The sequence below is a fragment of the Brachyhypopomus gauderio genome, chromosome 6 (genome assembly GCF_052324685.1).
Source record: "Brachyhypopomus gauderio isolate BG-103 chromosome 6, BGAUD_0.2, whole genome shotgun sequence".
In the NCBI taxonomy this organism is placed as follows: domain Eukaryota; kingdom Metazoa; phylum Chordata; class Actinopteri; order Gymnotiformes; family Hypopomidae; genus Brachyhypopomus; species Brachyhypopomus gauderio.
The window spans coordinates 3,153,702-3,168,328 of record NC_135216.1 but is presented as its reverse complement, the minus strand read 5'-3'; the positions used below and the strand labels follow the sequence as shown (position 1 = coordinate 3,168,328).

The following is a 14,627-nucleotide window of genomic DNA, read 5'->3' as shown; positions in this document are numbered from 1 at the left end:
GAGCATAACTTGTAGCAAAAGTGCAACTTTTGAAGAATGAACTGAAAACTCATATTTTAATTGAAAACAGTAAGCGCAGTGTTTGGATGTGATAAGCTGTTTTATCATGTTTGTAATGTTACACATGCATTTCCAAAACAAGTAGTAAGTCTTGCATTTAGGCGTTCAAAACAGCGTTTGCTGGCGCTGTAAGTGCTCTAAACAGTGTTTCTGAGCATAACTTGTGGCAAAAGTGCAACTTTTGAAGAATGAACTGAAAACTCATATTTTGAATGAAAACAGTGTTTGGATGTGATAAGCTGTTTTATCATGTATGTAATGTTACACATGCATTTCCAAACAAGTAGTAAGTCTTGCATTTAGGCGTTCAAAACAGCGTTTGTTGGCGCTGTAAGCGCTCTAAACAGTGTTTCTGAGCATAACTTGGAGCAAAAGTGCAACATTTGAAGAATGAACAGAAAACTCATATTTTGAATGAAAACAGTGTTTGGATGTGATAACAAGCTGTTTTATCATGTTTGTAATGTTACACATGCATTTCAAAACAAGTAGTAAGTCTTGCATATAGACGTTCAAAAAAGGGTTTGCTGGCGCTGTAAGCGCTCTAAACAGTGTTTCTGAGCATAACTTGTGGCAAAAGTGCAACTTTTGAAGAATGAACTGAAAACTCATATTTTGAATGAAAACAGTGTTTGGATGTGATAAGCTGTTTTATCATGTATGTAATGTTACACATGCATTTCCAAACAAGTAGTAAGTCTTGCATTTAGGCGTTCAAAACAGCGTTTGCTGGCGCTGTAAGCGCTCTAAACAGTGTTTCTGAGCATAACTTGTGGCAAAAGTGCAACTTTTGAAGAATGAACTGAAAACTCATATTTTGTTTCAAAACAGTGTTTGGATGTGATAACAAGCTGTTTTATCATGTTTGTAATGTTACACATGCATTTCCAAACAAGTAGTAAGTCTGGCATTTAGGCGTTCAAAACGGCGTTTGCTGGCGCTGTAAGCGCTCTAAACAGTGTTTCTGAGCATAACTTGTGGCAAAAGTGCAACTTTTGAAGAATGAACTGAAAACTCATATTGTGTTTCAAAACAGTGTTTGGATGTGATAACAAGCTGTTTTATCATGTTTGTAATGTTACACATGCATTTCCAAACAAGTAGTAAGTCTTGCATTTAGGCGTTCAAAACAGCGTTTGCTGGCGCTGTAAGCGCTCTAAACAGTGTTTCTGAGCATAACTTGGAGCAAAAGTGCAACATTTGAAGAATGAACAGAAAACTCATATTTTGAATGAAAACAGTGTTTGGATGTGATAACAAGCTGTTTTATCATGTTTGTAATGTTACACATGCATTTCAAAACAAGTAGTAAGTATTGCATATAGACGTTCAAAAAAGGGTTTGCTGGCGCTGTAAGCGCTCTAAACAGTGTTTCTGAGCATAACTTGTGGCAAAAGTGCAACATTTGAAGAATGAACTGAAAACTCATATTTTGAATGAAAACAGTGTTTGGATGTGATAAGCTGTTTTATCATGTTTGTAATGTTACACATGCATTTCAAAACAAGTAGTAAGTCTTGCATATAGACGTTCAAAAAAGGGTTTGCTGGCGCTGTAAGCGCTCTAAACAGTGTTTCTGAGCATAACTTGTGGCAAAAGTGCAACTTTTGAAGAATGAACTGAAAACTCATATTTTGAATGAAAACAGTGTTTGGATGTGATAAGCTGTTTTATCATGTATGTAATGTTACACATGCATTTCCAAACAAGTAGTAAGTCTTGCATTTAGGCGTTCAAAACAGCGTTTGCTGGCGCTGTAAGCGCTCTAAACAGTGTTTCTGAGCTTAACTTGTGGCAAAAGTGCAACTTTTGAAGAATGAACTGAAAACTCATATTTTGTTTCAAAACAGTGTTTGGATGTGATAACAAGCTGTTTTATCATGTTTGTAATGTTACACATGCATTTCCAAACATGTAGTAAGTCTGGCATTTAGGCGTTCAAAACGGCGTTTGCTGGCGCTGTAAGCGCTCTAAACAGTGTTTCTGAGCATAACTTGTGGCAAAAGTGCAACTTTTGAAGAATGAACTGAAAACTCATATTGTGTTTCAAAACAGTGTTTGGATGTGATAACAAGCTGTTTTATCATGTTTGTAATGTTACACATGCATTTCCAAACAAGTAGTAAGTCTTGCATTTAGGCGTTCAAAACAGCGTTTGCTGGCGCTGTAAGCGCTCTAAACAGTGTTTCTGAGCATAACTTGGAGCAAAAGTGCAACATTTGAAGAATGAACAGAAAACTCATATTTTGAATGAAAACAGTGTTTGGATGTGATAACAAGCTGTTTTATCATGTTTGTAATGTTACACATGCATTTCAAAACAAGTAGTAAGTATTGCATATAGACGTTCAAAAAAGGGTTTGCTGGCGCTGTAAGCACTCTAAACAGTGTTTCTGAGCATAACTTGTGGCAAAAGTGCAACATTTGAAGAATGAACTGAAAACTCATATTTTGAATGAAAACAGTGTTTGGATGTGATAACAAGCTGTTTTATCATGTTAGTAATGTTACACATGCATTTCCAAACAAGTAGTGAGTCTTGCATTTAGGCGTTCAAAACAGCGTTTGCTGGCGCTGTAAGCGCTCTAAACAGTGTTTCTGAGCATAACTTGTGGCAAAAGTGCAACTTTTGAAGAATGAACTGAAAACTCATATTTTGTTTCAAAACAGTGTTTGGATGTGATAACAAGCTGTTTTATCATGTTTGTAATGTTACACATGCATTTCCAAACAAGTAGTAAGTTTTGCATTTAGGCGTTCAAAACAGCGTTTGCTGGCGCTGTAAGCGCTCTAAACAGTGTTTCTGAGCATAACTTGTGGCAAAAAGGCAACATTTGAAGAATGAACTGAAAACTAATATTTTGAATGAAAACAGTGTTTGGATGTGATAACAAGCTGTTTTATCATGTTTGTAATGTTACACATGCATTTCCAAACAAGTAGTGAGTCTTGCATTTAGGCGTTCAAAACAGCGTTTGCTGGCGCTGTAAACGCTATAAACAGTGTTTCTGAGCATAACTTGGAGCAAAAGTGCAACTTTTGAAGAATGAACTGAAAACTCATATTTTGTTTCAAAACAGTGTTTGGATGTGATAACAAGCTGTTTTATCATGTTTGTAATGTTACACATGCATTTCCAAACAAGTAGTAAGTCTTGCATTTAGGCGTTCAAAACAGCGTTTGCTGGCACTGTAAGCGCTCTAAACAGTGTTTCTGAGCATAACTTGGAGCAAAAGTGCAACTTTTGAAGAATGAACTGAAAACTCATATTTTGTTTCAAAACAGTGTTTGGATGTGATAAGCTGTTTTATCATGTTTGTAATGTTACACATGCATTTCCAAACAAGTAGTAAGTCTTGCATTTAGGCGTTCAAAACAGCGTTTGCTGGCGCTGTAAGCGCTCTAAACAGTGTTTCTGAGCATAACTTGGAGCAAAAGTGCAACTTTTGAAGAATGAACTGAAAACTCATATTTTGAATGAAAACAGTGTTTGGATGTGATAACAAGCTGTTTTATCATGTTTGTAATGTTACACATGCATTTCCAAACAAGTAGTAAGTCTTGCATTTAGGCGTTCAAAACAGCGTTTGCTGGCACTGTAAGCGCTCTAAACAGTGTTTCTGAGCATAACTTGGAGCAAAAGTGCAACTTTTGAAGAATGAACAGAAAACTCATATTTTGTTTCAAAACAGTGTTTGGATGTGATAACAAGCTGTTTTATCATGTTTGTAATGTTACACATGCATTTCCAAACAAGTAGTAAGTCTTGCATTTAGGCGTTCAAAACAGCGTTTGCTGGCGCTGTAAGCGCTCTAAACAGTGTTTCTGAGCATAACTTGGAGCAAAAGTGCAACTTTTGAAGAATGAACTGAAAACTCATATTTTGAATGAAAACAGTGTTTGGATGTGATAACAAGCTGTTTTATCATGTTTGTAATGTTACACATGCATTTCAAAACAAGTAGCAAGTCTTGCATTTAGGTGTTCAAAACAGCGTTTGCTGGCACTGTAAGCGCTCTAAACAGTGTTTCTGAGCATAACTTGGAGCAAAAGTGCAACTTTTGAAGAATGAACAGAAAACTCATATTTTGTTTCAAAACAGTGTTTGGATGTGATAACAAGCTGTTTTATCATGTTTGTAATGTTACACATGCATTTCCAAACAAGTAGTAAGTCTTGCATTTAGGCGTTCAAAACAGCGTTTGCTGGCGCTGTAAGCGCTCTAAACAGTGTTTCTGAGCATAACTTGTGGCAAAAGTGCAACATTTGAAGAATGAACTGAAAACTCATATTTTGAATGAAAACAGTGTTTGGATGTGATAACAAGCTGTTTTATCATGTTTGTAATGTTACACATGCATTTCCAAACAAGTAGTAAGTCTTGCATTTAGGCGTTCAAAACAGCGTTTGCTGGCGCTGTAAGCGCTCTAAACAGTGTTTCTGAGCATAACTTGTGGCAAAAGTGCAACTTTTGAAGAATGAACTGAAAACTCATATTTTGTTTGAAAACAGTGTTTACATGTAATAACAAGATGTTTTATCATGTTTGTAATGTTACACATGCATTTCCAAACAAGTAGTAAGTCTGGCATTTAGGCATTCAAAACAGCGTTTGCTGGCATTGTAAGCGCTCTAAACAGTGTTTCTGAGCATAACTTGTGGCAAAAGTGCAACTTTTGAAGAATGAAAAGAAAACTCATATTTTGAATGAAAACAGCGTTTTGATGTAATAACAACCTGTTTTATCATGTTTGTAATGTTACACATGCATTTCCAAACAAGTAGTAAGTCTTGCATTTAGGCGTTCAAAACAGCGTTTGCTGGCGTTGTAAGCGCTCTAAACAGTGTTTCTGAGCTTAACTTGTGGCAAAAGTGCAACTTTTGAAGAATGAAAAGAAAACTCATATTTTGAATGAAAACAGTGTTTGGATGTGATAACAAGCTGTTTTATCATGTTTGTAATGTTACACATGCATTTCCAAACAAGTAGTAAGTCTTGCATTTAGGCATTCAAAACAGCGTTTGCTGGCGTTGTAAGCGCTCTAAACAGTGTTTCTGAGCATAACTTAGTGCCAGGGCCGGCCCTTCCATTAGGCGATATAGGCAACTGCTATGGGCTGTCCAGGGGTGCGCTCGCGTGAATGCGTTATTTATTTATTTATTTATTTTACAAATGAATAATTCATAAATATGAAAACAAGCAAAGTCCACATAATCACAACTTCTTTGTTTAATAATATTAGTCAAATTAATAATTATAATACTGCAATGTTACACATGCATTTCCAAACAAGTAGTAAGTCTTGCATTTAGGCATTCAAAACAGCGTTTGCTGGCGTTGCAAGTGCTCTAAACAGTGTTTCTGAGCATAACTTAGTGCTATAGTGCACCTTTTGAAGAATGAATTGAAAACTCATATTTTGTTTGAAAACAGTGTTTTAAAAAACATCTTCTGATTTACTTCAATTCTTCTTATTCTTCAAATATCCTGAGCAAAACTCCCAAAATTAAACAACATTTTTGGTCAGAATTTCCAGTGTTCTGAAAACTATTTGCTTTGTTTTCTTCACTCATCTATTGGTCTGTGTAGTAGACGTATGTATGTGTATGTGTATGTATGTGTGTATATGGGTATATATATATATATATATATATATATATATATATATATATATATATATATATATATATATATATATATATATATATATATACTTGCAAATTTTGTATACATGCATACAAATGATTAAAATTTCCACCAAACCTCTTATGTACATTTTTACACTTTAGCATGGAACTTAAATTTATATTTATATTTTCATGTATAAATTTCATTAAATTTTTATTTTTAAATTTTAATTATTAATTTATTTACTTAATTGCTTATTTACAGTTGTGAACCACACATTATCTGCTTGTGCATATATATGTGTGAAAATGAAAAATTATGAAAAAAATCTCTGGACATACACTTCTCAAAACATGGGCGAAATGTAAGAAACCTTCCAACTTCCGGCAAGCTTTTCTGCTGAGAAAGAATTTCTGATGACTTTTATTTTATATGGGCCTCTATTTGTTGCTGATTTAACGGGAGTGTTTTGTGGCGGAAATGTACCGGAAGGTCTTCGAGTGTATGTTCGTTGCAGGCTTTTGTTTCCTGTTTACGGGCGGGAAGAGCGAGCGGGTCTAAATCTTTGTCTTGTTCTACGTTTATAGTTGTTATATATTACACACACACCGCTGTTATATATTACACACACACCGCTTTTATATATTACACAAACTCCGCTGTTATATATTACACAGATGTTACACATATCCCGCTGTTGGCCGGCTGGGGTTGGTGTAGTTGCGCTGTGAGATCGTTGGAGGACATGGAAGATGCAGCTCCGCTCGCTCCCCGTGACGGGGTGACTGAGGTCCGCTGCCCGGCCGGAGCGGCTCACATGCGCCTGTCGGAGTGGAGAGTGAAGCCCGGAGCGCTGGTCAACGTTGATTCCGTTATCGCGGTGTGTGTCGCCCTCCCCACCCAGGACGAGGTTTGGCCTGAGGAGCGGAGTCAGAGCGACAGACTGGTTTTACCCGAGAAGAAGGTGAAGTCACACCGAGCTGGAGTTGTGAGGGAGCTGTGCTGCCACCTCGGACAGCTCGTCTCTCCCGGGTGAGCCGCGTCCTGGTAGCCGATCTGTATCTGCACCCTCACTGGTACTTCATGCGTGTTTACTTCTTGCTAAGTAGCTAGCTAATGGTCCGTGTTGGGCTGTAGGTCAGGAGGGCCAGCTGGTCATGCTAAGATAGCTGAAATTAGCCCAATAATCCCTTAAAACATGTAGCGCAATAAGCGGCATGCTAACGTCAACAACACACCACGCACAAATACTCCGTCCAGAATCTGAAAATGCTTTATTCATTGTTTTATTTATATTACCACATAGTTTTAGGAACAACATGGACTAATAGCTTTCGAAGCTAGGTATGGTCATTTTACTGTGAAAAAACATTGGTAACAGTGTAAGGGAATCCGTTCATAAACGTTCAAACTATCAGAAGCTGTATCTAAGTTATGTAACTAACTAGCTAAGTTGTCATTATCTGAAACTTGACTTGTAGCTAGTAGTAGTTATTTTATGTCGATATTAAAATGAAAATTATAATACGCAAAATGGCAATGTAATCTTTAATTTGCATTTACATGTTCCACTCATACAAGCAACTTTGAGCTCAAAATTCAAATGCAATAATTCTATTTACATTTGCAATGTGGTAGACGTCTATTCATATTTCATTTACATATACAGTCAAATTAGATTCCATCAACCTTCCAGTCAGATTCCACAGCCCTCCACTTTATTCACCCAATTGGTTTCCACAGCTGGGGAGTCTCAGGCAGCCAATGAGGACAGGATTGTAGGGAGTTTTTTAAAACATGGGCGCAGAAGTGAAGATGTTGGATGAGAAGGTCTGGCTCTCAGTCTCCGCTCTAATTAATCCTAAAGGTGTTCTAGTGGGTTGAGGTCAGGACTCTGTGCAGGACAGTCAAGTTTGTACACTCCAGACTCTGCCGTCCATGTCTTTATGGACCGTGCTTTGTGCACATGTTGGAAGAAGAAGGCGGCCAGCTTTTCACACTATCCGCTGACCCTGCTCTGTCAGTTTACGTGGCCTACCACTTTGTGGTTGAGTTGCTGTCGTTCCCAAACTCTTCCATTTTCTTATAATACAGCTGACAGTAAACTGGAATATTTAGGAGCGAGGAAATTTCACAACTGGATTTGTTGCACAGCTAGCATACTATCACAGTATCATGCTAGAATTCACTGAGCTCCTGAGAATGACCCATTCTTTCACAAATGTTTGTAAAACCAGTTTGCATACCTAGCTGATTAATTTTATACACCTGTGGCCATGGAAGTGATTGGAACACCTGATTCCGATCATTTGGATGGGTGAGCGAATACTTTTGGCAATATAGTGTGTGTATATATCTGTATATATGTGTGATTCCAGGTGAGTAACTGCAGTGTCCTGTAGAAGAAAATGTTTATTCAAAAATGTATTCAAGAAAACAAAGTTTCAAGAGAAATTTTGAACAGAGGTCCATCATCTGTACAAGCAACTTACTTCTGAAATTTTAGGAGTAGGAACCAGTTATTTTGGAATCATAACATTCTTTTCATGGAGTTCTAAAGTTCTAAGAATATAGATCAATTTCGTGACATGATATTCAGCTATCATGTTACTGACTAACAATACAAACAGGTGTGTTGTTAATGTATTAAAGCAATACAGTTTTAAAGTATTGGTATTAAAATGCATCATCACTGGAAACAAAAAAAAATCCTTAATTTGGATAGTGTGAATGTGTTCAGCAAAACAATCAGCAAGCCTCTTGATTTTTTCAATGTGAAACTGATTAAATTTCTTTTAAGTAGTACAGTAGATGACTACTGCACTGGTGCATGAGGAGGAATGGGAGATGGCAATTGAACCTTTTGTGATGGTTATTTTAGTGGCTGTGTTAATGAATTTACATCTAGCACATGTAAATTGGTAGCAGACCTCACTCCTACAGTTATTTGATCATATAACTGGTGCTGTTGCCGGCAACTGCTGCAGCCTGCAAATGGATGCAGCTGCAACTATTTATTAGCTAGGACTTGTAAAATGTAAAGTAGGCTTCACTTTTAATTTACCTTTTGATTTTGGATTGGGATGCCTATCTAACTGTTCTTACCTAATTATGTTGACTGAGAAGGACTGAAACAAGTTATCCCTTAATGGAAAACAGAAGAATAATCAAATATTGTGTATTGCATGTTAGAACACACATGAAATACATTTTGTTTAAGATTAGATTTGAATGTGTCCTTGTATGTTACAGGGATGTTATAGTGAGAATTGAAGAATGCAACCATCCTGTTGTGATGAAGGGTCTTTGTGCTGAATGTGGCCAGGATTTAACACAGTGAGTAAATACATCTCTTTTTTTCCTTTTTTTTGCTGTTCTATTCATCATGTCATCCTTCTGCATTTTAAGGCATTTATGGCTACATTAAGCAATATGAAAACTCTGTTATTGCATTTAAAGGCTGCAAAACAAGAATGGAAAGCAGCAGGCACCTATTTCTACGGCAACTGTTTCCATGGTGCACAGTGTTCCAGAGTTGATGGTCAGCTCAGAGGTAGGTTCTGAAACCATGGTTCTGCTAAGGGGAAAATGCACAAAAAGATGGCTGGCTTTTGTAATAAATTCGCTGTCTGAAAGAAAAAAAAACATTTCAATGTGACTTATCTCTTTGATATTCTATAATGCACAATGTTCATGATGCAGTAATTTCTCAGAAAGGAGTGCTGTAGCAATGATTTATGTAGATAAAAAAAAGCTTGCATAAACCACTTGTACAAACTTTAGGAAGTGTGAGACTTGAGAGAACCCATTTTCAATTATGCTACCATATGGTAATAGCTTATGTGTTTACTTATGAAGTTCATAAATTAATTAAGCATACCAGAGGAAAATACACATGCACATATCATTGGGCTTCTGAACACATAGACTACACGAGTTTTCTTAGCCTCACTCCCATAACGTTTGCAGTGAAACATCATTCTGCATATTTGTAAAGCATTATCAATCTGGCAGTGTAAGAAAATGGATAGATGAAATGCATGTATGCATTTTACACATTCCCACAACATTGCTAACCAGAACCTTTAATAACACTTCTTTGTAGCTATCCATTTTATTAGCTCCATTGAGTGATTCATAAAGGAGGACTTTGTAATTATGCAATTATAAACTGTACTTCGTCTGTTTCTATGCAAACTTGGTTAACCTCTGCGTCTGATCTACTTGTACCAGTGTGACACACACTAACGTAGGGCTGCAGCTATCGAGCATTTCAGTAATCGAGTACTCTACTGAAAAATCGATTCGATTAATTGAGTAATCGGATAAAACAGAATTGCTTGGTTAAGGAGCAATTAAAAATACAAAAGAGAAAACAAGACATTTCACTTAATAATGACTGACCAATCAGTTTCCTTTTTTAGATAAGTTATATTTTTAAATTCACAACATACATTTCCAAATTGTAAATGCAAATAGAAATAAATACCACAAGTAAATAAATTAAATTCAATTACTTTCAACTTAGAATTTCTTGTATCAAAACTACAGTATATCAGTATCATATTCTTTCCTGCTAAAGTAACTGCTAAGGTAAAGTAGCTCCGCTATCTTTAATTTATTTATTGTTTGTCGTCTTATCGTCTTAATTCCACAGCGCTGTTACATAATGCCTGTATTAAATTATTAAGAACTTGTCTCCGTTGTACTAAACTAGCCACACATTCGACAGTATTGCTAAAAATCAGCACTCCACAGAGCTGTCGTTATGTTATTAACCCTTATATGGTCCAAGGGTCTGTGGGACCCATTTTTAAAAAATCAGCTTAAAAAAATTCTACAATTTTTTTTTTTCAAACTGAGATTCATTGGTCCTTGGCTCATTTTCTGTGAGCAACATAAATCAGAAAATATTTTCAATGACCACCCCCCCGTACCCCCCCCTTCACATTTGTATTACATACAGGGTCCAGGGTCCACTGGGCCCTGGGCTAGTCAAAGTGGGCAATCAACATTGGGTTGGGTAGTTGATAGTCGTCTGTATGACTTTAAAGGATATACAAACAAAGGACAGAGGAGTTTGGCATGCAAAGGTGAGCAACCATCAACACTTTTGATGGTTGTCACATCAGGGGTTGATTGCATATTGTCAGACAGCAGACGAAGAATCTCTATAGAGACAAAGGGGTGAGATCTGAAAGAAGCATCTTTTCTCTCAGCCCTCATTATCCCTCCCTCCTCTCTGGACCTGTGTGTGTGTGTGTGTGTGTGTGTGTGTGTGTGTGTGTGTGTGTGTGTGTGTGTGTGTGTCTATGTGTGTGTGAGTGTGTGTTTCATCCAATCATGGGGACATGATGCTATAAATGCTAAAAATGCTAAAAATGCTATAAAAGATGGCAAAGCGATTCTCAGTTCAGACTGCCTTACAGCTGCTATTGGAAGAGACAGAGGATTTTGATGGTGATTCAGAAGAAGAAATTTCAGGATCACATTTCTGAAATATCAGAGTCTGATAGTGATAATGAAAAGGAGGATGAGCAGCAGCCAGCTCTGTTAGCACCAGCCCGTCAGCAGCTAGCCATAGGACCAGCCTGTCAGCCAGCATGATTTATGATTCATTTCCTTATTGTGTTACATTTTAATAAAAAAGTAACTAATAAATAAATGAGAGCAAACTAATTTAACATATGTATTGTTTATTTTACTTGCAATTGGGCTAAATCTGCTGATTATTTTAACAAAAAATGCAATGGGTCCCCCACGCCCAGCTGGACCCCAAGAAGGTAGACCACGCCCGGATCTCATCAGGGTTAAGGTACATTAATTTTAATCTCATTAATGTTGTAAATAAAATTTACATTGTCCCGGCTCCACCGCTCCATTCTGCGTGTCTTCGGCCAAGATGGGGCAGCATTGAAGATGTGCTGTTGTGGTAGTCAAGGACTATGTTACACCGAATACATGTCACTGTATTGTTCTTGCTTTCGAACCTAAAATGCTCCCATACTTTCGACATTTTCTGTCTTTTCCTATAGCCCTTTTCTTCACGTACATTGTCGCTCTTTTCCCTCGCTGTTTCCATATTCCCGCTTCTCAACTAAAAACCTCCGCCGCGTGGGTGACGTAAACATGTTGCGCTACATTAAAATTAGTCAGTGCGAAATACCGTTTTAAAATAAACGATTCTTCGAGGCACAGAAAATTACTCGATCACTTTTTGTAATCGAGTAACTCGAATTACTCGAGTAATCGTTTCACCCCTACTAACATGGCACCATCACATCAGTGTCACCGGAAGGCATCTAGAGGGCAATGCTACATAGACGTCAATACAGGCTAGCTAGTGTGACAGTGACTGCCTACAAATGAGGGGAAAAGCCTTTTCCATCACATGAGTTGTATTGTGTATTTATTCAGTTAGTAATTTCTGCAGAATCATTAGTGATGTCCTCACAGCTTGCCTTTTGTTCCTATTGCTTTCTATCTTTAAAGTCAGCAAGGAAATTAACTGCATATCCCACATGCAATTCTTCCCCACTCTCTAAGTCTTAAGAGCTGGTTATGTGTTGTCAAACCAAACTTGGTGGCCAGGATTTTAAAATGGCTGCACAAGATCCACAACCACTTTTGTAGCTAGATCTGCCACACACTCAACACAGTATGTCAAATTGTGGACAGAATCATATATCGCAATGAGCCACAATTTGAAATTTTAGCAGGTAGGTTTAATTCCCATATACTGCTTAAATCCTGACCAACCTTTTTATTATTTTTTTTCTTTTATCTATGCTAGGATCTTTTTTCCTCTAGAACTGCTTACATTTACTTTTGAGGTGGTCTATTAGATAATGGAGCTTCCTAAAACAATTCGGATTCATTTCTGTAGCTGGATCCACAAGCTGTAGGGCTGCTAATATGGCCTTAAAATGGTCATGTGATGTGGACAATTTGGCTCCCTGGTAACGTGTGGCAGAGAAGTGAACCCCGTGTAAATAAGCATCCACAGGAACCAGTTGAATTCTTCTGGTGTCACTTCATCTCAAGCACCTTCATGGTTCACCCACCGTGCACCATTAAACACTGTCTTCCTTCCTTTACAATTAATCTGACATCGTGGTGACGGTGGCATGAAGCAACAAATTCTGCCTCATGTAGCCAACTACACAGGCTGAAGATTTCTTCCTAAATCTACTCCTAATGGATGGAATAAATGGAATAGGGTTTGCTGCTTTCCTCTTCTGGGAGGGAGGTCTTTTTCCTTCACGCTTATACCAAGTCCTATACCAGATATGTGAGGTAGCTGTGCTGCATTTCTGTTGTGCCTACTGGTTAAGCTCCCTCTTTAATACAGTGCTCTGATACAGAGTCTACAACTCTGCAGATGCCACATTGGTCTGCCTGTCAACCTAACGTTCCATCCTTCACTTACTTGTGAATAAGATCCTGAGATACTTGGCCTCCTCCACGTAAGGCAAGAACTCATTCCTGACCCAGATGAGGGAATTCAATCCTTTTCCAACTGAGTACCATGATATCATAGGTGCTGATTATCATCCAGAATGGGAGTTTTGCACTCAGCTGGAAACTGAGTTTCCAGACTCCCTCTGCCACTTGGCTATACTAAGAAATTCTGTCCATAAAAGTCAAGAACAGATTACGTGACCAAGGGAAACCCTGGCAAAGTCAGAACTTGTTATTGCTGCAAAGGGTGGGTCCACATTATATTAAACCTTGTAGATTAAGAATGGAATGTCATTCAAGTTCATATTCCAATACTTATGAGTGAATACTTTTGGCAATAGTCTGGCTCTCCTGCCTCTTTCTAGTGTCTGCATTGTTTGTTCAGCCACATTACCCATATGAATAGGCATCTCCTCTGTTTGCAAAGTATCATTGAGAGTCTCAAAAATGTGACCTCCAATGTGCGAAAGCATTTGTTACATATAAAGGTCCTGACGATATTTAATGCAATGAATATTTAAAATGATCAAATGCTACATGCTTGGAAAGAAGTTCGTCCTGGAATTTTTTTTTGGAACTTATAACTTATTTATTTTACATAAATTTTACATAATTTAATACAAATACAATTCTACATATTTAAAATATGTATTTATTTTGCATTATTTACATCAAATTTTATGGCAGTATAAAATATAAAGTACAAAGATAACTAGATGATTAAAATAAACGCAATAATAAAAAAAAATCCTGAATAATTCTCCCCTATCTTCGAGTAATAAAACCTGATCTGGGTGGATAATTTGGGGAATTATTTTACTGACCCATCTGGCCAAGGTTCCTGTCAGAATGTGCAAATCTGCATTTAATAACAATATTGGCCTATAGGACTGGCATTCAATAGTATTAATACTATTGGTGCTTCTTTCCAGGAAGGGGCCATAGTTTTCAACTCCAGCGGCTGATGATATGCCTTTAATTATAAGGGGGATAAGATATCTTATCTTATATTATTTTATAAAACTCATTAATAAATCTATCAGGCCCAGGGCTTTTGTTATTTTTTAGAGTGGAAATTGTTTCCTTGATTTCCCATTCCTTATATTGAGGTGCGTCTTTTCTGTAGATTTTCTTCACCTGTCAGGTGGTGGAGCAGAAAGTTAATCAGGTGGTAGGTCAAAGTTGTAAATCAAGGAAGAAAGTGCTCAATTTCATTTAGCACACTCAAGCAGCAAGCACGACGGAGAATTTTTTTCAAACGAACGTGTTATGCCAAATTCAGAGTCCCCTTGTTTGCACATGCATAAAGAAGCTACAGATGATTTCCGGGAGTTACAGTGATTATAACTTAGTTCATTGAGCACTCTAGTTTTGTCCTAACTAGATATTTAGACATAATACTGCTGTAATACTGCGAAGTCATGGTCAGTGGTGAACTTCGGTATAACCAGTGTGTATTTTATTTAAAATAATTAAC

General features: G+C 37.3%; 1 protein-coding gene across 5 annotated transcripts in view; it reads left to right on the top strand.

Moving 5' to 3' along the window:
- Positions 1–6,173: 6,173 nt before the first annotated feature.
- ctdp1 (CTD (carboxy-terminal domain, RNA polymerase II, polypeptide A) phosphatase, subunit 1) overlaps positions 6,174–14,627 on the top strand; it is a 103,956-nt gene continuing 95,502 nt past the window's right edge. For 2 of the 5 annotated variants that reach the window (XM_077008138.1, XM_077008137.1), the window contains exons 1-3: positions 6,174–6,721; positions 8,942–9,025; positions 9,149–9,242. In XM_077008138.1, coding sequence (XP_076864253.1) covers positions 6,435–6,721; positions 8,942–9,025; positions 9,149–9,242 — 465 coding nt within the window. In that variant the 5' untranslated portion in view covers positions 6,174–6,434. The remainder of the gene's footprint in view (positions 6,722–8,941; positions 9,026–9,148; positions 9,243–14,627) is intronic. The other 3 variants (XR_013131708.1, XM_077008140.1, XM_077008139.1) reach the window with 2 other exon arrangements.